The following is a 27,201-nucleotide window of genomic DNA, read 5'->3' as shown; positions in this document are numbered from 1 at the left end:
AGAACAGAGACCCTGTGCCTAATAGAAGAAAAAATAGGCCCAAATCTTCACCACGTAGGCCTAGGATCTGACTTCCTTAACAAAACCCCTAAAACACAAGAAGTCAAGGATCAATAAATGGGATGGATTCAAACTAAAAAGCTTCTTCTCAGCAAAGCAAACAATCAATAATGTGAGAAGAGAGCCTACAGATTAGGAGAAAAACTTTACCACTTGCACCTCTGATAAAGCATTAATCACTAGGATATATAAAGAACTCAAAAAACTTAACACCAAAAAAATAAATAACCCAATCAGTTAATAGGCTAAGGAATTGAACAGACACTTCACAGAGAAATACAATCAATTAACAAGTATATGAAAAAGTGTTCAACATGTCTGGCAATTAGAACAATGCAAACCCAAACTACACTAAAATTTCATCTCAATCCAGTCAGAATGGCAATCACCAAGAATATAGGCAACAATAAATGTTGGCAAGGACTTGGGGGAAAAGGTACACTCATACATTGCTGATGGGGCTGCAATTTGGTGCAACCACAGTGGAAAGCAATATGGAGATTCCTCAGAAAACTTGGAATGGAACCACCATTTGACCTAGCCATTCCATGCCTCGGCTTATACCCAAAGGACTTAAAATCAGCATACTACAGTAATGCATCCACGTCAATGTTTATAGCAGCTCAATTCACAATAGCCAAACTTTGGAACCAACCTAGTGTCTTTCAATAGATGAATGGATAAAGAAAATGTGATATATATATATATATATATATATATATTTTCAGTGGAATATTACTCAGCTTTAGAGAATGGAATTATGGCATTTGCCAGTAAATGGATGGAGATGGAGACTATCATGCTAAGTGAAATAAGCCAATCCCAAAAAACCAAAGGCCGAATGTTTTCTCCAATATGCAGATGCTAATACACAACAAGGGGGACAGGGCACTGGAGAAGAATAGAGTTACCTTAGATTAGGTGGAGGGAAGTGAAGGGAGGGGAGGGAAGAGGATGTGGGGATAGGAAAGGTAGTAGAATGAAACAGACATTATTACTGTATGTAATTATGTGACTACATGACCAATGTGATTCCACTACATGTACTCTCAGAAAAATGAGAAATTATATCCCATCTATGTATGATATATCAAAGTGCATAAATGCATTCTACTGTCATGTATCACTAATTAAGACAAATTTAAAAATAAAAAAAAAGAATGAAGATGGCAAACCACTTATCCCTACTGATAAACTCTGCTTGCAGCAGGCAGGGAACCAGGAAAAAAATCAGTATGGGCATTGGTATAGCTCCTCCTCTAAATGTATCCACCTTTGAATCTCAGAATCATCTAACCCTATCAGAGAGTTGTGCAACCTTGAGTTAGTCAATCTCTCTGAGCTCCTTGCCTCATCAAAGGGATTAATTCCTGCCCCCATAGGATTATAGTAAGGATTAAATCAGGTGTAATGTACATAGAAAACCACTCAAGAAATGGCATGTTGAGGATCAGCTGAAATTTCTCTCAATGTAACAGAGATCCTGATTAGCAGTGTATTCGAGCTATGATGTAAGCTTCCCAGGCTAGGTGGTCTTCAAGTAGGGCTTCCTCATACCTTCAATGGCAGCATATGCTGGGGCTCTTTTAGTCAGATACCTGCAGAAAGTGTGTCTGTTCGGGGCGATCAAGAACACAGATCAGTAGGCAGGCTGTGATAAAAGAAAAGACCACTTTCGGTCCACTGAGGTCGCCCCCGTGCTGTCCTGAGCGCTGCTCACCTGTTTCCCCACCAGCCCAACCAGGAAAGGCCTGGAGGCATCAGACTATCAGACAGCTGGCAGGCACCTCTGAAAAGAATCCAGGCCTTGGTTGCTGTTTGGCAGCAGCTGGGGGCCTTCTACAGGAGGAGAGCTGGGGCGGGTAGCCGGGCCAGAAGGCCGAGTGGGCTCCCCTGGTTCTGATCACAGCATCTGTGTTCAGAAAGCAAGCAGGTTACTGTCCTTCGGGGTGACCGGGGAAGGTCTTGTGGGGTAGGTGGAGGGCCATGTTGCTGTTGGAGATTCTGGGCTGAGGGTCAAGTTCCTCCTCTAGGTCCTCCTCTGGCCTTGCCTCCATTCTGTTACCTAACAGCTACAGGACCCTGGGAGACCACTTGTCCCTGGCCCTAGTTTCCACTAGTTAAAATAGTCTCCCCCTCTTGAGGTGGTTGCCAAGGTTGAATTAAATGATGCATGTGGAGTACCTGGCACGCAGCAGGCTGCTCATGAAGCGGGGTGACATGGTTGCTGCTCACTGTCAGCGCCAGCGTTGGGACAGGTATCACACTAGGAAACAGACCCAGAGAGAAAACCGACCCGGAGCCTCGGGTATCATTCAGCCGGCAGCTGGGTGGAGCGCTTTGCGCATGCGCATCAGAGACCCCCCCCCAGCCCCGCCCACGCTGAGGCTGGCTCCCGCGGTTTCTTCGGGCAGCTCTGATGTCGCCGGCGCGCACCGTCCCTACCCCTCCCGGGGCACACTGGCTCTTCTTCAGTTTCCTCTTCTGGCATGGGCTGCAGCCCCCTCTGGGGGCTGAGAAAGAGACGGCGACACGGCCACTCAGTTGGTGTCTTTATTGATACTGGTCACCACTTCCCATGGGGAACGGTTGAAAGGGGAGGCGGAGGAGCGGAGCGGGAAGCCGAGGCTGGGTCGGCCTCCATCCAGTGGAGGCTGCGCGTCGGGAGGGCGTCCTAAATGGAGTGATCGGGCCAGCAGCGCTGGGTGGGCTGGCATGTGTCACTCGGTGACTTCAGACCACCTGAGCCCTTGTGTCCGGGAATGCCATAAGGTGGAAATAAAAAATCACAAGAAAGTGCACACAAAGCAAACTGCTAACGTAGGGAAGGTTCTAAGGCAGCCAGCAGTGAGAAGCCAGGTGTCTAGGGTGGCCACCTGGCCACATCCCTACCCCACGGCCCCATGCCAGGCTGTCGGGCCGCCAGTGCCCTCTGGAGACAGTCTCTGTTGGCTCTGAGGCTGCTGGGAGCCACAGAGGTTTGTGGGGCGAGAAGAGCCCAAAGTGAGGCAGCACCAGGTCAGCCCAAGGCAGGGCTGCATGGACAGTATCAGAGCATCTCCTTGGTGGGGGCTCTGAGGGGTGTGAGACTCGGGGGAAGGGACACCGGGAGGGGTACGATCCAGCACCTTTCTTTGGGCAAGGATGAAGGCTCTCTCTGGACTCTTAAATTACCAGGTGAGGGTGAGAATGCTGATTAGCTACAGAGCCTAGGGCAGAGGCACAGGCCCCGGGTGTGGGAGGGACCCACAGGGAGGGCCTGTGGAGCCGGAGCAGCTCAGCAGCCCAGCCAGTCGGATTTGATGCTTCCAACCTTCACGCTCTTCAGACTCTGGTTCTCCAGCTTCAGGTAATAAGCACCCTTGAAGAAATAGCTGTGACCTGGGACAGAGAGGGAAACGAGACTGTGACCACCCATCCTGAGATTCTGGCACTCCCAGAGGATTCCTGGGAACTGGAATGTCTGCCTGGCACAGGGAAGAAGGTTTTGAGCCAGAAAAAAACCCTTCTGGGGCCAAAGGAAGGGAAATGCTTATGGGAGTAAGGTCTAGGATGGGGACAGAGACACCAACCTCTTAGAACTTGTGATGGATTAAATTAGATAATATGCTGTTAGGAATAGTGTGAGCACTCCCCTTGGCACAAGCATCCAACCAAGCACTTTCCTACACCCGAAGTGGGCAACCAGGAAGCATCCAGCCCTCCCAGGCCCACAGATGGCTTTTATTCGGCTCACACGAGCTTCTTTGTTTTTATCTTTCATTTTGAGTAAGTTGCCAACATGTAAACATCTGGAAATGTCACAGGAATATAGACTTCTGGCTTCTTTCTAAAATAACTAGAATATCTAAGAACATGAGATCTCAATCTGTGCAGGCTGACAACTGTCAGAAGCTGCAAAGCAACTGGGCCCTCCTGCACACTCGCTGGTTCACTACAGACCTCACTACTCCCTACTGTCTCTGCCTCCTGTCTCACCTGTGCTGTGTGGCCCATCCAGGCTTCAGAATCTGTCAACTCCCCCTCATATATACGATCCTACTTACTTTGTTTCAAACTCTAGCACACAGTAGGTGCTCAACAGATGTTCAGTTGAAGATAATCCTTAGCCTCACACCTGACCGCACACTTAGCCTTGCACTTGATGGTACAGTCCTTCTACTTGCTCACGTAGGACCTGGAGTTCAGAGCTCTGTGCTGAGCATATAGTAGGAACTCCAAAGGATCTTGAGAAATTGAGTTGAAATTGCCTCTCCAAAGCCAACTTGAACTCATTTCCAGGGCCCTAGAAAGCTCACAGGGAGCCTTCTCAGGATACAGCTTTCAAATCTCAGTTCTATCCCTTGCTGATGATGCTGGTTCTATTTGGCTCAGCAAAGGAACAGACAGAGAGCCTGGCAGAGTTGGCCTTGTCCCCAGTGGAGCGTCCTTCTGCTGATGGGAGGCAATCGAAGGCCTCTTGCAAAACCCTAAAGGGCCTGGACCAAGCCCCAGAATGAATCCAGGGCACCAGGCCATGTTGCTGGCCCCCTAAGGCCTCCCTCCCTGCCCCCACCCTGGCTGGAGGCCCTGCAGCTGTGTGAGGGGCCTTTTTAGGTCTCACTGCCTGGAGCCTGGCTGGGGGAAGAGAGGTCAGGGGTCTGGACGCCTTCCCAGCACTGGGCTGAAGGGGCTGGTTTGTTTCCTGGGGCCCAGCATGCCGGCCCTGCACAATGAAGGAGTGTGTGCTAGAGCAGAACGGCCCCCCCGGCTGGGGGTGGGGAGTCCTCGAAAGCGGACAGAGGCCTGGGGGGCTCACCACCGCCCTGCAGGTCCACAACGGCATCCAGGTTGTCCGAGATGGCGTTCCAGGCATCTGCGATGAGCTTGGGAAAGCCGGGATCCATTTTCTTCTTTACCTCATTGTATCTGTCAGGAAAGAGAAGGAGACACGGTGGACCAATAGGCCTCTCGGAAGGCCACTCCCCAAGATCTGGAAGGGAGAGAGGACCCAGAGGATGGCTCCTGAGGGGGCCTGGGAAACCCTGCCTGGCCCTTCCCAGAGGCACCCAGAAAGAGGGCAAGTGCCAGGAGTCAGGCCAGGGTCTGAAGCCCAACACCACCACTCGCTAAGGACATAAAAAAATCTTGTGATCGCTGCCAAACAGGCATGCAAAGTATCTGCCTGTCCCTGAGCCTAGGACTTGGTAGGTGTTTGGGAAATGTTAGTCCCTTACAAATCCCTGCTGCAATCTGAGGAGCACTGGCCCAGGGCCCATGGAAGGGGACCCGCCCCACAGTTGTCACTGTGTAGTTTGAACAAATTGCCGCTGCCTCATCTGTCAGGTGGTGATGACAACCCACGTCCTGGGAGATGACGGTGGCCGGGAGGGTGAGGCTACAATGCAAGGAGGTGGGTGTGAGCCAGGCCTGTTAGTCACAGGGCGGACTGAATGCCACCCATTTCTTCTCCTCCAGGAGGAACACAGTGGGATGGCATGCCATGTTGGCTTGGAAGGGGACTCTGTGTCTTCTTCTTCCCTTTGCCCCTCTGCGCCCGCCATCTTGAACAGTGCTGCTCATGGGCTGGCACACTGCCTGGAGAGGTTTCACGGGTGGTTCTCCTCTGCAGCGTGGAGCAGGTATGAGGATATTTGTGTTCCAGCTTCCTAACCTGTGTGTCTTCGACCTTCTTGAGCGTCATAAGCATGGGGCTGAAAATAGCACTTACCTAAAATGAGAAATCCGGGTGCCATGCACAGCTTCAGGCCAGGGTTGGGCACTAGCCCATAAGGACCGACACCATCATTTGCCTCCAGTGTATTCCTGTCACTTTCACTCTATTGTAAGCTCCACGAGGACAGGAGGTGAATGTTCCCTGAACACTGCCTCCCGGCACATAGAAGAGGTTGCGTGTATATCTGTGGACTCAGAGGAAGCTTCACGGTATTCTGGAAGCTGCTTCTCACCTTCCGTCACTCAGGGACTCTCTTTCCGTCTCCAGTAAGTTCTGCCTCTGCAGTCTCAAGCTCATCAATGACCTCTTCTGGGAGAGATGTGTCCTTTGGAAGCCCAGCCCAGGGCCTCTGAGCAGCCCTTTGGCTCTATCCCTTCCACAGAGAGCTCAGGGAGCTACCTGGGTAGTACCGGTGGTCCACCTTGGCCCCTGGCTTTAGGAGGAGGTGGGCTTGATATGGAGAAGGCCTGGAAGGCAGATAACTTTGCCTGGAAACCCAGCCGGGCACTGCCACAGCCGGTGAGTCAGTGTGTGTGCATGCACACTCACGCTCACACGGGAACACATCTGTTATCGTGTGTCTCCACACATACGGTGCGTGGGAGGGGTGACTGTGGAAATCCTTCCAACACTTGCCAGGAAGACTGCAGGGCTTCCCGATTCTAAGATTCCTGTTTGTGTGATCCTGTGCCCCTCGCCATCCAGGGTTCTCAGATCTGAACCTCGGAGCACCTGGGAAGCTGAGATGCCACTCGTAGCACGTGGGTGTGGTTGGGAGTGTCCCAGGGCCTGTGGGCACAAGGCCCGCTCTGTGGCTTCCTGACTGACTGTTTTCCTTTTGAGGCCTGAGATATCAATCAGCTTAGGTCGCTAAGTGTCTTAGCATTCCACCCCGGCGCTGGCAGGCTGGGGACATAAGCAGCTTTTAAATCAGGGCAGCTGGGGCAGGGCAGGGGGCCTTGGAGGAAGCAGGATTGTTTGGGGGATGGCAGATAGCATGTCCCTCTGCGGAGCTCCTGGGTAGGACCCAGATGTAGTGACAGCCACAGAAGAATGGAACACTAGTGGGGACAGGTTGGAAAGTCACCCCCATAGCCTTCGTGCACCAGTCTGGCCTTCTTAAATGACCAAATGAACCAGAAATCACAGTGGAGAAAGCAAGGGGTGGGCAGAGAGGAGAAGCCGCCACCCTGGCTCTGTCCAGCTTATTTCTTGGGGCCTCAGATGTTAAGTGTCAACAATTGTCATCAAACTCCTAAGACCTGGGCTGCCTCTTGCCAACCATTCCTGGACATGGGGCTGTCTGGGTCCTTAGCCCTGATAGTGGCCTCTCAGAACTGGACCCTTCTCTTCAAATGACCTGGAGCAGAGAGAGAGCCACCTGCCTCCAAACTGTTCCCCTGCCAGTCGGCTCCCACAGCTGCTGGGCCCGTGGTGGACACTCCAGAGAGTTCCTGTTGCTTCTGCAGGTTCCACTGTGGATCCTGGCTCCTGTGGGCGGCGGCTGCCTTTGCATGTCCCCTCTGTCACCCCTGCACTCTTGTGCCCACCTCTTGGGACTCCACTACATCAGGGGCAATGTAGACTAACTAGTATGGTCTCTGGGAGAGCCAGGGTTCGAAGCTTCACCTTTCCCCACATGGCATTGGGACTTTAAGTTAGGTGTTTAGCCTTTCTGCAAAATGGGAATAATATCAATCAGTGTCTCCCAGAGCCCCTAGAACAGTGTGGGACACGCAGTGTTGACAGGAGCAGCTGTTATCTTGTCTTCATTTTATTCCCTCCTTCTTCAGTGAGTCAACCAAAGAGACGGGCTCCAGACTAGACACGAACCCAAATAGAAGGCAGCTATGAAGGCCAGGAGACTCTGACCAGCGTTATGCCAGCCGTGTGCACAAGGATGCTTCACTCCTTGGTGACTTCTTAGAAGGGATGCAGCCCTGGCAGGTCAGAGGCCAGGGGGGGCATTCATGGCCCACTGACCTCTGAACTTGACCCAGGAGGCATCAAGCCACAGTGTCTTCTTGCATGCAATCCACTGCACTGCTCCCCTGCCCACAGCTTCCCTTACCTCCAGAATTTGTCTCCAGCAAAGATGTATGTCTTCTTGTTCTTGCTCCAGTTGAAGGCGGCGTCCACTTTCTGCACATCAGGGGGCAATCCCAGGCTGGTCAGCGGCTTGGGGTAGCCTCGCTCCAGGGTGCTGGCAGAATAGACCCAGTACTCATTCCCTGGGGTGGAAGAGAGGGTGCGTTGGTGGCTGGTGCCAAGTCCCCCAGGCCAGGCTGTCCCTCCCATCATCTGTCTGGCACGGGACCCCACGACAGCCATTCTCAGTGGGGGACAGCTTCCTGCTCACATAGGGGTTCAGCGCTGGAATTGGGCCCCCCACACAGGGTTTTATTAGTCAATTACAGAACAGAGAAAGTGTCTGGCTGAAAAGGTCAGTGTGAGTCGGTGGGCGAGATGGAGCCCACAGAGTGTCATGCCTGCCACAAAAAGGCACATGCCCTGACAGCCAGCAGCTGCCCTGGTCAGGACCCAGGGTTGCCGTGGATGGACAGGGGAGTTGGCTGGGGGGAGAACAGCTACACATGGTCTTGATGAGCCTCTCGCACTCTAGAAAGCCTTCACTGAGCCCCACCTCGGGCCAAAGCAGGGACCCATTTGGTGGCCCCATCAGAGCTCGAACCTTATCCCCTCCTAGCAGCCTGAGGATCTGTCTCCCTCTGCATTCCCAGAGTCCAGCAAAACCCAGGACATAGTACATGCTCAAATAAATGTTTTGCACCCGATCTGGAAGATTTTTCGAATTCCAGAGACTCCCTTGTGCTACTATTTATTTATAATTTTTGCTTTCAGTGAATTCCACTGGAAATCTTTAAAAATAAATTTCTTTAAAGAACTTTAGGGGACTGCCTCAATGTCACGTATCAAATAATCTATTCCTATACTAACTACCTCTGTTCAAAAAACAACAACAACAACAAAAACGTGTAAGCTAAAAATGAAAAACGGCAGTTTTTAAAAATTCGATCTCAAGCACCCGCCTGCCAAAGGCTCAAGCTCTAGAAAGATGTCAGAGGCACACGGGCTCTAAAATGAGATTTCTTCCTTCTTGAAAAGGAAGCAGAAAGATCGAAAGATAATTCAAAGGAAAGGAGATGTTTCCATGGGGGTGAAGCTCCTTGGTGTCAGGTGACAGATGAGTCCCATGCTCTGGGAAGCGTTGCTGAAAGAAGGAGCAGAGGCACACACAGGTGCCCGGGGACTGTGGCCTGGGCAGAGGAGGGGGCCTGGGCCATCCCACACACCTGCAAAGAACACGGCCTTCTCCTCCTGCGGGGCCTCGTACACAGCGTCGATCTTTTCCGGAAGCTCAGGCCAGAATGTGGCCACCAGCAGGGGCCCCATAGGCTTGTCACGTGGATTCACTGTCCGCCAGATGAACCTGGGGACAGGAAGAGGACGCCTCTTAGGAAACCACACCTCCAGTCACCCAGGAGCAGCTCTGACCACATGTGCCTCCCCAGGCCCACCAGAAGCACCCCAGCAGTGCTCCTGTGATGTGAGGGGGAGACAAGATGAAAGGAGGGCTGGAGGAGGAGGGAGGGTTTGGCAGAGTCCCTCCGCAAGGTGCTGGGGCTGAGAAGAGCCCCTTTGCTCCCTGCCCCCACTTCCTCGGGGAAGCCTCCTCTGGCGACCTCGGCCGACACGGTGTTCTTCTTTTTCTCAGCTTCTCAGAATCATCAGTTCTAAGAGTATCTTATCTTATCCACGGAGTACCAGACACTTTACGTGCCTTGTAAAATTTAATTCTGAAAAAGAGTCAGTCTAGTTTGCACACTTGATGGTCTACCCGGCATCTGCTATCTATTTCCCTATCACCCTTTCTCTGAAAATTCACATGTAGGCCCCACCCTTCTCCACCACCACCAGCAGCCCCCACTGCCTGTGACCCAGGCCCTATTCTAAGAGTAGATGCTGATAAGCCAATGGTCCTCAGAGTGTGGGTCCTGGGCCAGCAGCAGAAGTATCATCTGTGGATTTTTTAGAAATGCAAATTATTAAGTGCCCCCCCACCCCGAGATCTATAAAGCAGACTCTCTGGACTTGTGGCTGAGAATTTGCATTTCCGTAACCCTTCCAGATGATTTTAATGCACACCAAAGTTTGCAAAGTTCAGGTCTCAGCCAATCAGAGCCCACCATTCCCTGGCGATGGTTACCGACTCAGCAGCTACCATGACTCATGTTGGCACAAGATAGAACAGATAACTTGTATCTCATCATCTCACTTCTAGATGTGTGGTGCGTGTGTGTGTGTGTGTGTGTGTGGTATGTGTGTGTACATCTCCGCTGGATTTGGGGACCCTTTCACTCCAATTGCACTGACACTGTTCTCCTAACCAGGGGAAGACCCAGCCTTGGGATAAAGGTCAATGCCAAGAGTGGCACTGCATCAACACCACGAGTCAACGACCCTCTTCTGCCCCTGGAAGCAGCCTTACCCCTGGACACTGTATCACATAAAAGCAATTTCTCTCCACTGCTTAAGCCCTCATGAGTTCCCAACCCAAGTGGAGGGTAATTGGGTTCCTTGCAGCCAAGCACCCTGGTACAGGAAGGTGTCATGACCCTGATTTGGCCAATGAAGCACAGAGAGGTTTTGGACTCTAAAAGCCAAGTTGAATCATCCTGCAGTACCATCTTCCTGCCCTCCCAGCGTCTAGCACTGATTTCTGCATATGTTCAATGCTTAAGTATTTACTCATTAATTCAATGAGTCGCATCAAAGTCCTTTTGGAAGAAAGTGTGATATGGCAGGTGGGGATGGCTCTGGCTGGGCCCCTCTGACCTCTGCACGCTGCTCAGGGCTTCCTGAGCAAGAGCCCCAGGCTAAGGACACTGCAGGAGGGCACGGTTCCCACCCACCTCTTCCCCATCCCACCAGGGGGCTGCAGGGTGGCCCTGGGGCCTGATGATGCTTGATTCATCATTGCATTTTGGGCCTCTGTTCTCTCTGCCTCTGCCATCTCCCTCCTGGGGAGGCAGGGAGGGAGGGCATCTGCACCCTGGCACCTGGCCCTGTGCCTGGAGCAGAGGAGGCTCTTCACAAGTTCACGCTCCCTGTTCCTCCCTGGGTAAGTCAGGAGCTTTCACATGTCCATGGAGAGGCTTTGCAATTTTCCCTGTCTCTTGCAATAACCAACCGGTCACCCCATCGCCACCCATCAGAATCCTACTTCCTTTTAACGCCTGTTCAAAGGCTGGCTCCCCTGTGAAGCTTCCTAGGTTGTCCACAAAAGCACTTTGCCAATGCCTCTGCAGTCTCGTTCCTTTCATTCTGTGCCATGTGACTATCAGTTTTTTATGCCTGTTTCCCAAACCAGACTGGTGAGGCACAGGTTTTAATGTGCATCAGAACTATTGCAGGACTTTGCTACCATGCAGATTCCAGGGGGGCCTGCCTTCAGAGGGTGCAGCCAAAGGGCTGGGGGCAGAAGCCCACCTTTTTAAAAAACAGTTTTGTGGATGCATAATGGTCGTTCAATAAATTGCATACATTTAAAGCACAGAATTTGATAAGTTTAGAATTATGTTTACCTTGGGAGGCCATCACCATAATCAGAAGTAGAAATGTATTGATCACCTTGTGCCCACTTATCCTCGCATCTTTCCACAGTTGACCTCTGATCTGCCTTCTGTCACTGCAGGTTAGTTTGCATTTTCTAGAATTCTACATAAATGAGTTATATAGCATGTACTCTTTTTTTTGTGGGGGGTGGCGGTTACTGGGTATTGAACTCAGGGGCACTCGACCACTGAGCCACATTCCCAGCCCTATTTTGTCTTTTATTTAGAGACAGGGTCTCACTGAGTTCCTTAGCACCTCGTTTTTGCTGAGGCTGGCTTTGAACTCGAGATTCTCCTGCCTCGGCCTCCCGAACCGCTGGGATTACAGGTGTGCACCACAGCACCTGACTACAGCATCTCTTCTTGCCTAGCTTTTTTCACTCAGGATAATCATTTTGAGATTCATCCACACTGTAGTGGACATCACCTCTCGTTAATAGATTCTTTCTCATTTCTTTTAATTTAATTTCAATTAATTTCTTTTAATTTCTGAGGAGTAATCCACGGTGTGGGTTTGGCACGATTTCAGACACCCACACATTTAGCACTCATGCCCCAGGTGACTCTGGTACAGGAGGCCTATGAACCTCCTTTTAAGAGCACTCATCTAGACATGGAGCAGGGCCTCTGTCCCCAGTGCAGTCCTTCCCCGCCCTCCAGCTACCAAAGCCTCCAAAGCAACTGGCATAACAGATGCCGAGTAATTAGTGGTCAGTAGTAATAGTTAATGTGACTGAAGACACTCACTCCATGTCAGGCATTGTTCTAAGCACTAAGCCCACCGGATCCCTGTGAGATATGTTGGAATACTAGCATCATTTTATAGATGAAGAAACTGAGGTACAAAAGAAGGTACTTAATTAAGTTGCTATGATTAGGCAGCCGGCATGTGGGGAGTCTAGTGTTCTAATGCCAGAGTTCGTCTTCCCCATCGCTACACCCTACGAATGGGTGAATAGATAGAGCGATCCATGGGCAGAAGGAGAGGGGATGAGGGGTGGGTGGCTGGCTGGATGAGTGGGTGAATGCATAGATGGATGAGTGCAGGTGAGTACGGGTGGGTGGGCGGATGATGGAGAGATCGATGGACCCTCTAGTGAGGACCTAGACACTGCTAGCCATTATCCAGGAGTGGAGGGCATTAGGGCGATGCTCAGACCTTAGTTAAGTGGGGGGGGGGGGGCTTTACGCATAGCATGAGGGATCTGGTCCCTCCCTGCCACACCCAGAGCAATTAGGCCATTGGAGAGCAAGGCCATTCAAGGAGGCCAATGGTAGCCTGGCTTGATCTCAGTTCTCCCCTCCATTTCACTTTGGGATGACCCCATACACGGCCATCCATGCAGCTTTGCCACCCATCCTTTAGAACAGACGTTGGGTGTGGCCACGGGATTTGCATCAGTGAAATAGTCTCAGACATGATGTAAATGGAAGCTTTCAATGTCCTTGTGTGGTGGGATTTGGCCTCTTGCATCCTGTCATCTGCCACGAGTAGCCACTGACCCCAGAAGAACGAGTGACATACAGAGTCTACCTGACCCCCCACTGCCCCTGGAAGCCTAGACACCCAGGACACCCACAGAGCTGAGGGTGCCAGCTACAGACGTGCGTGTTGTGACACAAGGCGAAGACTGGTCGTCCTGGGGCCCCCAGGGGGGTCCTCAGGAAAGGACGGGGACACAAGAATAAAGGAAAGGGGCAGAGGACAGAGGGCAAGAGGGACGAGACGCGAGCTCCTACACTCACCGGTCCTTGAAGAAGAAGATCTCACCACGGATCTGAGCGATGCCATCAAAGACAATGTCCTGTTTGCAGATCTCAGGAGTGACAGGTCCCAGTGTAGGGGTGGGGCCGGTGCCAGTGTCGATGTCAGTGTCAGGGGAGACCCCTAGGGGTGGGAGGGACAGCTGAATTTAGATTCTCCCCGGCTCCAAGGGTTGTCCCCCGCAGGCTGGACCCTAAGGCTGCCCACGCATCTGGCTAAGGCTCAGAAAGAAATGTCCTCTGGTCTAGGGTTTGCCCAGGACGGAGAGGGGAGTGGAAAGAAACAAAGCTCACACACACTGTCGGTGCTCTTCCTTCATGTCACCTGAGTGGGCTCTCGCTGCATCCCCAGGTGGGGGTCATCACTATTCCCAGCTCACAGATGGGGGAACGGGGGCCCAGGAAGGTCGAGACATGGGGGCCGGAATTCAAACCTAAGGCTCAGGTTCTTATGGCGCCAAGAGTCAGGGCAGTCAGGGGGCTGCTTGGGTGTCCAGCAGCAGGGGTGTGGCCACTTCCTCAAGGGCAATGCCTTTACTCTCACGATAAGCAGCCACATTGGAGGACACTGAGTCCAGAGAGGTAAAGACTTGCTAGATCTCCTGCAGCTGGTCAAAGACAGGGGCAGCTCTGGACCCGGCACCTCTAGGTCCAGATCTTGGGTTCTTCTCCAATTGGATGTTCCCCAGGCTTTTCCCCAAACACCACTGCACAATTGTGGCCTGGTTCAAATTTTATATACATATACATACATATCTATATATCTATATCTGTATCCATATATATATGTATATATTTTTTTTCCTCCCCAGTACCGGTGATTAAACTCAGGAGTGCTTATCCACTGAGCCACACCCCCAGCCCCTTTTTATATTTTATTTAGAGACAGGGTCTCACTGAGTTGCTTATCGCCTCACTAAGTTGCTGAGGCTGGCTTTGAACTCAAGACCCTCCTGCCTCAGCCTCCCCAGACACTGGGATTCCCGGTGTGCACCAAGGACCACTACATATTTAATTTCTTTTTGTGAAGAAATGCAGTGACTTTTTAAACTCTAGTTAAATTTACTGTGAGCAGATAACAAAAAAAATGAATCATTGATATCAGGGACTTGTGGTCATACTTCTATTAAATAAAATCATATTAAGAAGGCTAGAAACTTCCACTCCTATCTCATGAAGGTCTCGCCACACAACAGGAGACTCCAACTTGTGGCCAACCAACCCTCCTGGATTCTAAACCCCCCTGGGTGGCTTAAACCACAGGGTGACCTGGGGCCTGAAAGTCTACCGTTCTCAGGTCACAGTTACTCACACAGAGCCTGGAAAGCCCTGGAAAGCGGGAGTCCGAGGCGCCACCGGGAAGCACTGCTCTGACCCACGCCAGGACCAGGTCCCCACCACTCCCGCCTCCAGCCCTTGTCACCAGCAGTCCTGGCCAGATGGGCCCTCCTGCCCCTCACACCCTGGGCCCCCCCAGGTCCCACGACCCCCCAGGTCCCCCCGCCCCCAAGCTGAGTCACCGTAGAGCTCCTGAATGCCCCTGATGTCGTCCTGCGACAGGCGGAAGTTCTTGGTGTAGGTGTAAATGGGGGCCATCAGGGCCCCGGGGTCCTGTGAGTGCTCCAGCCCCATGGCGTGGCCGAACTCGTGAGCTGCCACCAGGAACAGGCTGTACCCTGAGGGCCGAGGCAGGCAGAGAGGGACAAGGAAAGATGAGACTCCAGTGAGATGGCCCAGCCAGGGGGACTGGGGCGGACAGCCTCAGGGCGGGGCGGGGAGCCCTGGAAGCTGCACTACTGACTTCTCATGTCCTCAGAAGGCCTCTTGCTTTTTAGTAGGGTCAGCCAAAGTCCCCATGGCCCGCTCCAGAGGGGGCTGCAGTGTCATACAGAAGGGAAGCTTAAAGCACCTGCAAATCCCCTTTGCTAAAGTTCAAAGTCCCATGTGTTAAAAATTGTGCTTCCCGTCTCTTTGTGTCTCTTTAAAGAGAAGGAACAAAACCTGCTCCTAAACTCCTGTCTCCAGAGAGGTAGGAGGGGGGGCTGCCGGGCCAGCCCGTGGCTCTCCGACTCCTGCCCCAGGGAGAGCGGCGAGCGCCATTTCCACCTGGCCAGGCTCAGCAGACACGCCCCAGGGTGCGTTCACTGATCCCCCGCCCCCCAAAAGATACGTTCAGGTCTTAACCCTGGGAACATGTGAAAGCGACCTTATTTAGAAATGAGGTCTTTGCAAATCAGGTCACACAATATTAAGGTGACCAGACACCGGAGTGGAGTGGCCCTTGCTGCAGTAGGGCCCATGCCACGACAAGAAGAGAGACGGAGACGGCACGGAGCAGAGGGGAGAAGGCCACGTGATGAGGGAGCAGAGAGTGGAGAGGGGCAGCCCTGGGGGCCCTACGGGCACCCTGGGTTTAGACTTCTAGCCTTCCAGGAGCATGAAAAAATCCACTTATGTGGGTCGAAGTGGTATAGCCACTTTGTTGTGGCAGCCCAAGGAAAAAAATTCAAAGTCACGGTCCAGGCAACGGAGAAGCCCACCCTCAGGTGCACAGCAGGTGAATCCAGCCGTGTCCTTGCCAGGCCATCGGCAGGGTAAGAAAATGGTTTGGGCCAGCCTGTGGCCCTCGCCAAGCTCCCTCTCATTGTGAGGAAACAGACACGCTGACCGAACCCAGCAGGCCCTGGGCCAGCCCTCTCACTGGTCATCGTAGGCCCTGTAGCCTAGAGTGGACACAGGACCCAAGCACACTGTTCCTCGGGGAGGCCATGGCTGTTCCTGGTGGCTCTCTCACCCCAGCCTGAGGCCTGGGGGGTGGGGTTATCCCAGCTGGCTGTGTCCCCAGCACAGATGGGGACCACCACTCACAACCTGGCAGAGGACAGCTGATGGGTCAGGATGGTCTGGCGGCTCAGGGAGGGTCTCCTTTGCCCTACGGTCTGCTGCCTGCCCAGCTCCTTGAGGCTCTCAAGTCAGAGTGGGGAGGTGTCCAGGGAGAATCGCCCTCTGGGACTCCACATGCTGTGGTAGCCTCAGCCCTGGAGGTGTGGCCGAGGTGGCAGGCAAGGTCTGGAACCGAGGCCAGCTCGGGGGTGCGAGGGGTACTGTCTGGAGGCTGCGTCTGTCCACCTGAGGGGCTGGGCAGGGTCTCTGCTCTAGGTGCAGGCCTGGGGTATGTGTCCCTGACGGGGGCAGGTGGGTGTCCGGGGGCAGTGTCGATGCTGGAGGTGTGGAGAGAATGTCCATCTGCCCAGTGAAGGGCCTCCTACCTTGGTCGGGGCAGAAACCCCACTTGCGGTCATCGTCGTAGTTGGCCGAGGTCGCACACCACATCTTTCCGTCACTGCGGCCGGCGCTGGTGCAGCTCTCGTGCTTGTTGCCCAGGAAGGTGAAGGGGAAGACACAGGGGGCCCCTTCTGAATTCCCTCCAACAGTGGACATGGCTATGGGCAAGGTGCATGGGTCAAGGTCACCAGGGGAGGACAGCATGATGCTGATGTCCACAGACCACGCTGAGACACCCCAGGCGTGGCAGCAAGCACTCCCCAATCCCTGCGCCAATCACCCTCTCTGCCAATCACCCCTCTGCCAGAGGACCATGTGCTGCCCCCTAGGGGACCCAGGCCCGGGGAAACTGAAACTTGGAGAGATTAAGAGCTTGGCCAGGGCAGGTACTGCCAGATCCTGGAGCTGGCACTAGCTTCCTGGGGCTGTGAACCCAGGGGCAAGACACCAGGAGGTGGGGCAGGGCTCAGGGTCCCAACACACTCAACTAGAGAGCGACCCCACCAGACCTCACCAGCAGGGTCCCGCAGGAACCAATCTCCGAGTCAGGGCCTGAGGGTGGCTTGCTGAAAGAGGCTGGAGGAGGGCGGGATGGAGAGAGGGACATGGAGACAGAGAGACTGAGGGGAAGCAGGCCAGGAGGGGCCGGGCGGACAGAGGCAGAAAGAAACACCCAACGTGACAGCTGGTGTCACCAATTTGGCTGAACTGAGGTGACATTGGGGTGACACCAATTCTGCTGGACTGCGTGAATGCCTCACGTGGGCTCTGACTTCTGCATCAGAGCCACCAAGGTGGCTGGCACCCACCCTGGGGAGGAGGTTGGGGTGGTCAGGCAGGTTTCTGAGAGACAGCAGGGTGCTGGGCCCTGTGGACAGGGGAGGCGGGAACACCCACCGGTCTCAGGGCAGAAGCCATACTTCTTGTCGCGGTCGTAGTCCTCGGTGGTGCCACACCAGCGGTAGCCGTCCGTGCGGCCCTCGGTGGTGCAGCTGTTGTAGGAGGTGCCCTGGAAGCGGAAGGGGAACTTGCAGGGCTGTCCATCGGCGTTGCCACCCATGGTGAACAGGGCTGCGAGTGGAGGAGAGAGGGTGACTGAGAGAGAGTTCTCTGCCCGGGCACTAGCCGGCTGGCTGCCACCTGCCAGGTCACACCAGCGAAGTTGCTGTGTGGTTAAAATTCAAACATATCCTCTGCTGATGGGTAAGGAGCTGCTTCTCCAAGCTCCTGGAGAGAGGACCCCTGGCCCCCTGGCCCACCTCGTCCCTGCCCTGGGACCTTGTGGACACCAGCCAGGAAACACATGGCACTCAGCAGGACCTCCAGAACCCTTCCCCAGTCCTAAGTCACCATCCATTCTGCCTGGTCAACACCCACTCCATGTGGACTGCTAAATATGCCATCCATGGTGGGCATGTCCCCATGAGTCTCTCCATCTGACAGACAGGGACACTGAGGCTCAGAGAACACCGGGTTCCAGAAGTGTTTCTGGTCACAGGAATAAGGACACGGATGGAGACTGTAACTGACAACTACCAGCACATCATCTCCACTCCTCTCACACACCATCACATGCACGGGTGACCCTATGTGGCTTCACCTCCTGTCAATCAGAGGCCCTCTCCTGGACAGTCCCTCTGTGGTCCCTGCAGGAGGGAGAGGAGGGGACAGGAGGAGGCTCTGCCCTTGGGAACTTTTCAATACACTCTCCAGGCTCCCGCTCTGGCCTCCCCAGGGCAGCCATGCTGGAGAGCTGGGGAAGAAGGTGGGACCCACGATGTGACCTCTCTCTCTCTCTCTCTTTCTCTCTCTCTCTTAGGTTCTTCTCCTACTCCCCCGTCCCCTCCTCTGTCCCAAAGCTACAAAATGGTGTGTCTCTGGAATTGCCAACTAGCAAAACCACAAGTGCGTAACAAGGACCATCTGTGCACAATGGAGCCAGCGGTGACCTCACCAGTCCCAGTTAACTCCAGCATGGCCAGGAAGGAGCCCAGCCCTCCTCCCACCACGGGACCCAGGACCCTCTCCTCTCTGTTCCACTCTCCCCTGAACAGGAGACACTGTCCCATCATGCCAGAAACCATGGCACCTCAGGAAGAGAAACACACAGAGTCCAGAAACTGGTGACCTCAGATGGGGAAAGGTGAAGTGTTAATTCAACTAGGTCCAGCCCCGGGCCTCTGCCACCCAGAAAGCCCTTGTCTCTGCTCAGATCCTCCCTCCTGGGTCCAGTTCCCAGTGAGGGGGGCGGGAAGCAGACACTGAGTCAGCAGTCAGGAGGGTCTGAGTAACAGGAACCCCAAACAGGCACGTGGTGCAGGCCCACACCTGGCCACAGACCAAGTCGACCGCTCGTGTCCAAGGCAGGGGAAACCCTCCCCAAATTATGAAATACAGCGGCTTCACCTCCTCTTCTGGGGGCCCCCTGTTCCAATTAGAACAGCCGACTCAGGGAAGGTTAGTGTCACCTGCATGTCCCCCCGGGAAATACAAGGTACAGAAAATGTCTTCTTTAACAATGTCTGGCTTGTTATGGTCGATGGCTTGAACGCCTACTTAACGCAGCACTTAGCTTTGGTAATAAAGTGTAAACAGGAAGACAACTCGCAAGCTATTTGCTTCTTCTGTCAAGATGGACGCTGTCTGGTGTTAAGTCACAATGGGGACAGAGACACTCGTCATGGACATGGACATGTACAATTATAGCCCCAAATGATGTAGAGACTTTATAGGAACTGAAGATGCTTTATCAGATGGAGAAGAAGGTAGCATTTAGACACATTTTCAGATTTTTCTCCCATTTTCCCCAAATCTTCTGGGTTTTTGATCAGGAGAATCATGGAGCATGCTGACTCGATCCAATATGGAAGACTATAGACTTTTTTATAATTTTATGATTGTAAGGTGTGTCAAGGATGGTTTTAGAAAGGATTGAGTCAATATCGTTACCCTTTTTTTTGATCCCGTTCCTTCTCGATGGCTTCAAAGATCTTTGAAAATGTTATTTCAAATGCTGACAAAAACACACCCAAAAATATCAAGTCAAGCTTGATGTCTTCGCCAAAACAGAGATATCAGCTGGACAACAGGACAGAGTCCACAAGAGCCAGACAGCGGGACTGCTAGCCTGCATGCGAGAGCGCACGCCCACACACACACACCCCGCAGCTCTGTCAGCGGGACCTGTGCAGGAACAGTGGCCGATAGTCCCAGGGTTGAGTCCCCAGCCATGTCAGGTTCCAGCTTGGTCTGAGACCTGCCTCCCATCCTTCAGCGAGACTTTCCACCCGGCTCCAAGCCTCTTTCCACCTGACTGGAGTGTAGAAATGGTCCCACAGAGAACCCCTGGCCACTTTAGTGGCTCTAACTTTGTTCTCACGTATGTTAGAAAGAATAATCAACACACTAAACCAGCCACTTCACAAACAGTGATGCCAACCGTGGCCTTGAAACACCTGCACTGATCGAACCAAACTGGGAAGGAAACCCGGTTTCTCAAGCCACCTGATGTCTCAGCCGACCACAGATCCCATATACGACAGTGGTCCATGGGGCCACAGCTCCTAGTGACATCGTCGCCATCCTAGCACGGGTAGGTACGATTTCACACAACAGTGGAACCGCCCACCAATGCACCTCTTAGAATGTGTCCCCATCATCACGGGACACCAGGCTATGATGACGCAGGTGAGAGAGACACAGCAACGGCTCAAGTCGGGACGGCCTGGGCTGGGGTCCTGGGGGGACCCTGGTTGACCGACCTGTGGGGTCTGGAGATGGGGCTGTAGCAGGGAGCCCCCAAGGCTGGGGCCTGCGGTGGAGAGGGGCTGCTCACCTTCATGGGGGCAGAAGCCGTACTTGCCGTCCTTCTCAAAGTTGTAGGTGGTGGAGCACCAGAGGAAGCCGTCGCTGCGGCCCGCGTCCGTGCAGCTGGTGTACTCGCGGCCGTTGAAGAGGAAGGGGAACTTGCAGTACTCCCCGTCGGCGTTCCCGTACTTGACGCGGACCACTGGGGCGACACGGGGCAGGGTGGGGGGTTCAACCTCCTGGCTTTCTTTGGACACCAGGCTTCCGAGTCACCGGGGCTGTGACTTCCCTTCCCTTCCATCCGCCTGGTCCCACGGAAGCAGAGGGGAAGCCCCAGGTTGCTAGGGAAGCCATGGTCCTGTTGCCAGGTGACAGGAAGCTGCAGGGGACTGGCGAGGAGGCCTGGGGCAGGCCGAGGGCCACCATCTTACCTTGCCCTTCTCCCAGGGTCCACAGCTCATCATCGTCAAAGTGGGAGTCTCCCCCGACCCCCGTGCCCGGGGCGAAGGCGTGAGCCAGGAGCCCGTCCTTGCCGTCGAAGGGGTAGCCGTCGCCATGCTCTGGAACACACGGGCCTCAGCTTCTGCTTACCCCGTGGACCCGGGGGCCGTCCCTACCCCGTCTGCACTCCTGCACCATCTGCCATCTGTCCCAGCCCCTGACCCACCGGGGTGACCCAGGGATGGTGAGCACAGGGCGTGAACGGAGCTTCTGTGGCCTCTCACCATCGTCCGGTCCACACGACCCCCTTCCGGGCACCACCTGCCTTCGCTGACTGTGCCTACCCAGGGACGCCGCACCCACCCACAGGCCTACAAAGCCACACCCATGTCCTCGCCACTGACTCTCGCTGTCCCCAGGGTCTACCTGCCCACACTGCCCTCTTCATGGTGTCCCTTCCTTCATGTCACATTGTCACCCACATTCACTGCACTCACCCCCGGGCCTGCTTTGCTACTGAGGTCTAGCCCTCCTAGCACGTCTACACTGATTTTGTGCCTGTCCCCTGGACCCATTGCCACACCACCCACCTTCAAGTCTATGTACCGCCAGTGCCCACACCACCAGCCCAGCGGTGGCCTTGACCCCAGCTTCCAACTGCTAACTCCCATGTCTACACTGCTCCAGTGTCTGACCTTCTAACTACAGCTCCTTACAGGGCCATCGGCCAGGATAGCCACTAGCCTCATGGGGACCCTGAACACTTGAAATGGGACCTGTGTGGCCAAGAAACTGAATTTTCATTTAAAAAAAAATGTCTTTAGTAGTTTCAATTTAAATAGCCACGCGCACTCAGAGCTGCCCTTTGCTCAACAGAGTAGCCACTCAGGGCTTCCCTGGCTCCAGCGCGTCCGTCCCCTGAGCTCCCGGCCACGGGGCTCTGGTGTCTGCCTGTGCTGTGCTGCCCCCGCTGGACCATCCCCGTGTCTACTCCTGCTACTGCGACCTGAGTCACCCAGGATCCCCAGTCTCTCTGATGTCCATGCAGCCCCCTGGTCTCTACCCACCCCCCAGCCCCCGCCAGCCCCTCTTCTGCCTACCCCAGCGGCCGAAGTTGATCATGATGTCAGCCTCTCCGTCATGAATGCGAGAAAACCGGAGCGGGGTCACGGAGCTCCAGACCTGGAAGGCGCGTGCGAAGGCATCGTCCACTGTCTCTGGGTCCAGATCAGGAGTGTAGCCAATGATCCTGGAGGGGTGGACGGGCAGGTGAGCACTCAGGCGTGTGTGCGAGGGTGTGCGTGTGTGAAGTGTGCTTGTGTGCGAGGGTGTGCAAGTGTGAAGTGTGCTCGTGGGCAGGTGTGTGTCTGTGAGCATGCAAGTGCATGCATGAGCACAGAGGCTTCCCTCTGAGCTGTGTGATTTTAGGCAAGTTTCCTAACTTCTCTGTGCTTTATTCCTTTCCTTTGGGATGAAGCAATCTGGCACCACAGCCCACACTGGAATACTGCCTTCCTACCCCAAGGTCCCTCCAATAAGAGTAACAACTAATACTTATTACACTCTTGCCACACGTCAGACTCTGGAAGACCTTTATTCATACTCCATCTAGCTTAGTCCCACAATTAACCCTATGAGGAAGAGTTTTTAATGCCCCATTTTATGGAGTAGAAAACCAACATTTGGAGCCCCCAAAATTAAGAAGCCCAGCCAGGTGCAGTGGTGCACGCCTGTAATCCCAGTGGCTTGGGAGGCTGAGGCAGGAGGATGGTGAGTTCAAAGCCAGCCTCAGCAAAAGCAAGGCACTAAGCAACGCGGTGAGACCCTGTCTCTAAATACAATACAAAATAGGGCTAGGGATGGGGCTCAGTGGTCGAGTGCCCCTGAGTTCAATCCCCGGTATCCCCCCCCCCAAAAAAAAAAAAGCCCAACACCCCCTGGTTAGTGAGTGTGTGATCTGAGTCCAGGTCTGTCTGACTCCATTTACCAAGAGCCTTGCATGCAACCCCCCTGAGATGGTCAGTCCTGACTAAAGAGACCTCGTGGGTCCCCTGAGCAGAGAAAGCCAGGCCCAAGGACACCCTGTGTCCCTCAGCCCCATGGCCCTGCCTCCCCCAGCCCTGCCCTGGCACCTGTAGGTGATCTGGTTCTTGTCCCACTTGGGCTTCCGGGGGAAGAAGTTGTAGTTGGCCACGTCGGGGTTGCCACACCGCGGCTTCCGCATGGTCTCTATGGTGCTCTGGTCCAGCTCGCCTGTCTGGGGCAGCCCGAAGAACTTCTGCATCTTCTTCAAGGTGTCTTTCAGCACAAACAGGTTGCAACTCTCCTTAGGGCAGCCGTAGAAGGTGTTCAGGTATTGCTGGAGGAAATGAAGAGTCGGGGGAGAAGGAGCCACAGTCAGGTAGGTATCACTGACCAAATCACGCTCCAGGGACCCGCCTCCAGCGCTGAACCAGAGCTGTCACTCACTTGCTGAGTGACATAACAGCTGTAGAAAGCACAGCCCCACTACTGTGCAGGGAGCTTCTATGTGCTCTAGCATTGAAGTCATTAAACATCGACACATTCACTGCTCACGGGAATTGCAGATATTATTATCCTCAGCATAAAGAGGGAAAAAATGAAGCACAGAGGAGAAAGTTGCTACAATCACACAGCTCAAAAATGGCAGATCTGGATTCAGGACCAAGCCATCTGACTCCAGAGCTCACAGTGGAGCAAAACCTTCCAGCACCTGTCCTTTATCCCTGTCATCTCAGCTAGCCACCTACAGCTGGTGACTTAGGGATTGTTCTCCTCCCTTTTCTTCACCAAGAGCTTCAAGGGTTATGAGTTTGAGCTCCAGCAGCAGACAGAACCTGGCTTCAAATCCTGGATCTGACATTTTCAAAAACAAAGTGGTCCTCTTCTTCAGTGGCTCTTGCCAAAGGAAACCCCAAACCAAGCAGTCCCCCTGTAGAGGTTCAGGGACCAGCCGATTCATTTATCAGATGAATGCATGAGGGTGTCTATCATTTGCCACTCCTCAACTACTGCTGGGGACAAGCCGATAAACAAGACAGGCATTTCTGGTCTCTAAAGTTCAAATCCCAGTGCAAGGTAGGGGAGGGGGGCTGATGGATCACACACAAGTAAGTGTGAAATTGAGTAAGTGCTAAGGTCCATGTTGGAGAGGTGAAAGGAGCCAGGAGATCTTACAACAGTGGCCCTAACCTCATTGTGGGTAGTTAGGAAAGGGGTAAAGAGAGTCTAACAACAATCACCATAGAAGAGCAGTAGGGGTTGCTGCTTACTGAGTGTTCACCAAGTGCCAGGTACCCTTAGAAGTGTCAACACTAAGTGTCTACACCATGACTTCTCTTTTCACCCCAAGATGGGTACCATTATTACCCTTGGTTTGCAGGTGAAGAAACTGAGACTCTAGAAGTTAAATCAGCTGCTTGAGATTATGAGGCCAGCCTGGCCCAGAGGTGCACGCCTGTAATCCCAGCCACTGGGCAGGCAGAGGCAGGAGGATCTCCAGTTCAAAGCCAGCCTCAGCAAAAGGGAGGCACTAAGCAACTCAGTGAAACCCTGTCTCTAAATAAAACACAAAACAGGGCTGGGGATGGGGCTCAGTGGTCGAGTGCCCCTGAGTTCAATTCCCAGTACCACCCCCTCCCCCCAAAAAGAAAAACTGATTATCAGGGCAGTTGGTTAATGTACTCCTTGACTTGAGGCAGGGAGTCTAAGCCCAGAGCCCCTCTTCTGAAGCACTGCTCTGGGCAATCCAGACCTCTACTTGACATGGAAGGTATGAACTCAGAGACCACTGTCATGGTCCACAGTCCCACTCAGGCCAACCAAAGGGCACATCACTATGCCAACCTGAAAAAAGTAGACCTCTAAACATTTAAGATCTCCCACTGCACCCACCCAGGGGACAGACGGTGTGTGTTGGGGGGCAGGGGTGGTGCTTGGAGTGGGCAGAGGGCAGTGGGTTCCTGTTCTGCACAGACTGGGGCAGGGGCTGCCTGGAGGGTAAGGGATTTCGAGGGTGACAGAGGCAACCGGGAGACAGATGTCCGGTGGTCCCTGAGTGGGCCACGGCCCGCGGTGCTTTCAGGGCCAGGGGAGATGCTTTCTGCCGCCTGGCCCGCGGCTTATGCAACGCGGAGGCCAGGATGCTCAGCGAGCCAAGAGCGCGCGCTCGCAAAACAACATCTGAGCCGCAGCTCGGGAGCTCCTCCAGGAGGGAGGCTCCTGGCCGCTCTCCGACCCCGGCAGGGCTCAGTCCGCCCCCGCCCCACGCGCCGGGCTCACCCGCGCCTGCCACTCCCTCCCCCCACCCCGCCCGCCCGGGCCGCCGGGTCCTCGCCGGGTCCTCGCCATCGGTCTCCTGACCCTTGGAGAAGTTCGAGGAAACTTTCCGTGGCTCACCCGTTGACCTTTCTGGCCAACTTGCCCAGTAGCCAGGGGAAAAAGATGTGCCCGGTTTCCCTCCTGCCCCAGTTATGTGCCTAGGGGTCCCCTGGAGCCGAGCGGGGACCAAAGATCCCTCTCCAGAAGTGTGCCCAAGTTCCCAGGAGTTTTCCAAGCCCCATTCTGGTCATCCTCCTGTGGACTTTTGTTCATGCAAATGATCCGCCAAAGCACCACCTTTCCAAAGTCCCCCGTTTGCAAAAGGGACCTCATAGGCTGTTTGCCAAAGGCCTACCAAGATGCCTGCCAAGGTTCTGATGCCGGCTCCCCAGAGGGTCCAAGGGAGGTGTAGGAGGCCTGCCCCTACCCACCCCCCAGACACCCAAGCACTCCTTATTTGCAAAAAGAGCCCTTTCCAAACCTCTGTCAAAGCACCCACCCGTCTCCCCCTGACCCTCCGCCTGGATGTTGTCCTTATGCCCCCCCCCCACGCCCCCATGTGTCCTGAAGGTTGCCAAGTTGCTGCTCCGGGCTGTGTCCACTCACAAAGCTCCGCACTGTTTACAAAGCCCAGCCCTCCCTCAGCTCGCCGAGGACCCCCCCCCCCCAGCTGCTTCTGGGACCCTCCCCCGCGCCCGTGACCCCCGCGGGGGACCCCCATCCTTCACTTCCGAAGTTGGTCTAAACTTGGCTCCTGAGGCCAGCGCAGCGACTCACCACCGCCAACTCTTTGTCCGTCTTGGGGGCGACATCGCCCGGGAACTTGATGATGGGGGACGGCGCGGCGGCGGCGCGGCCCAGCAGGCAGCCCAGGACGCAGAGCGCACGCAGCGGGCGGGCGAGCGCGACCCAGGCCCCTCGCGCCGGCATCCTTCAGCTCCCGGGCCCCACGCGTCGCCGGGGGTCGCTGGCTCGGTGCGTGTGGCCGCGTCGCCGCGGGGCTGGAGCTGGCAGCTGCAGCGCAGTCCCGCGTGCAGGGGGCTCCTGGCTGGGTCGCCTGGGCGTCGCGTGGCTCAGCCTCTCATGGTCCGGTGCCCGCGCCCTCAGCCCGCGCCGCGGCCCCTGGTCTCGCAGGTCCCGGTGGCCTCCCTTTTGTATGTTTAAAGCCCCAGAGGCTCAGCCTCCAGCCGCCGCCGGAGGGAAGTCTGGATTGCAGCGGAAACAAGGGAGGGCAGCGGCCAGATGTGGCCGGCCGGGCTGGGAGGGCTCTGGCGGCGCGGCTGGGGGAGGGGGCGCGCCGGGCCCGCCCCTCCGCCCCGCCCCCACTCCCTGGGCTTTCTCTTGTTTCCAGCCTCCGGTTGCCCCAGGTCTAGGACCTGGCTACCAGGGCGACCTCCCCACCGTACAGCTCCAGAGCACAGCTGAGGACCCCTGCCCATAAACATCTGGCGGGATGGCTCTGGGCCCTCCGTGTCCTGAGGTGGAAGGGCAGCAAGGCTGGGGAGGACTGGAGGGAAGCCCGGGGGTCAGGACGCCCTGCAGGCCCCTGTGGGCAGGGATGGGATGGAGCGGTCAGATGACCAGGGGCATTGAATGATGAGCAGATGTTTAGAGATTTCAGATGTTTAGAGAGGGAGGCAGAGGTGAGAGGGAAAGAGAGGGGATCCAGGTGGGAAGTCTAGCTAGCCTCCTTCTCTCTCTCCCTCCCTGCCTACCCCCCCCATTTTTTCATCCCCCCAACATGTAAGTGCTGGCTTGGCCTCAATCCTAGTGGTAGAGGCTACATAGACCTAGAGGAGCCTACACCCAGAGTCTCCCAACATATGTCCTCTCCCTCTCTCAGGGAAAGACAATTCAGTAGGTGACAACTGTGTGGGACCCCAGCAGGCTGCGGGGTGCCTGACCTCAGCCCCTAAACTAGTCAAGACAGTCAGGGAAGGCTTCCCGGAGGAAGCAGCCCCTGAGCTGGCACCTGAATTGCTAAGGGGAGGGGTGCTGCGTGGGACTGGGGGAGGTGTCTTCAGCAAGAGGTACAGAGAAGGACTGTCCCTCTATCTGAAAGAGAGGAGATCTGGCTGGAACGCTTCAACAAGGACCAGACTGGGAAGAGGGGGGTGGCACTGGGGTCAGTCAGCAGGGACCAGTTGGAGG

At 54.7% G+C, this 27,201-nt stretch overlaps 1 protein-coding gene across 1 annotated transcript; it reads right to left on the bottom strand.

Moving 5' to 3' along the window:
* Window positions 1-2,600: 2,600 nt before the first annotated feature.
* Window positions 2,601-26,297, bottom strand: Mmp2 (matrix metallopeptidase 2). The gene is made up of 13 exons (XM_076837632.2): window positions 25,828-26,297; window positions 22,842-23,068; window positions 21,810-21,958; window positions 20,700-20,828; window positions 20,297-20,470; window positions 17,359-17,532; window positions 16,446-16,619; window positions 14,697-14,852; window positions 13,159-13,300; window positions 9,091-9,227; window positions 7,848-8,007; window positions 4,859-4,968; window positions 2,601-3,441 (listed from the first exon to the last, which is right to left on the bottom strand). Exons 1-13 carry the CDS (start codon window positions 25,978-25,980, stop codon window positions 3,338-3,340), a joined length of 1,989 nt encoding a protein of 662 aa, XP_076693747.1. The 5' UTR covers window positions 25,981-26,297; the 3' UTR covers window positions 2,601-3,337.
* Between the last annotated feature and the right edge of the window lie 904 nt (window positions 26,298-27,201).

The sequence above is a fragment of the Callospermophilus lateralis genome, chromosome 18 (assembly GCF_048772815.1).
Source record: "Callospermophilus lateralis isolate mCalLat2 chromosome 18, mCalLat2.hap1, whole genome shotgun sequence".
NCBI lineage: Eukaryota > Metazoa > Chordata > Mammalia > Rodentia > Sciuridae > Callospermophilus > Callospermophilus lateralis.
Note: the sequence above shows the minus strand (reverse complement) of the source record. Positions and strands in the feature narration are given on the sequence as shown.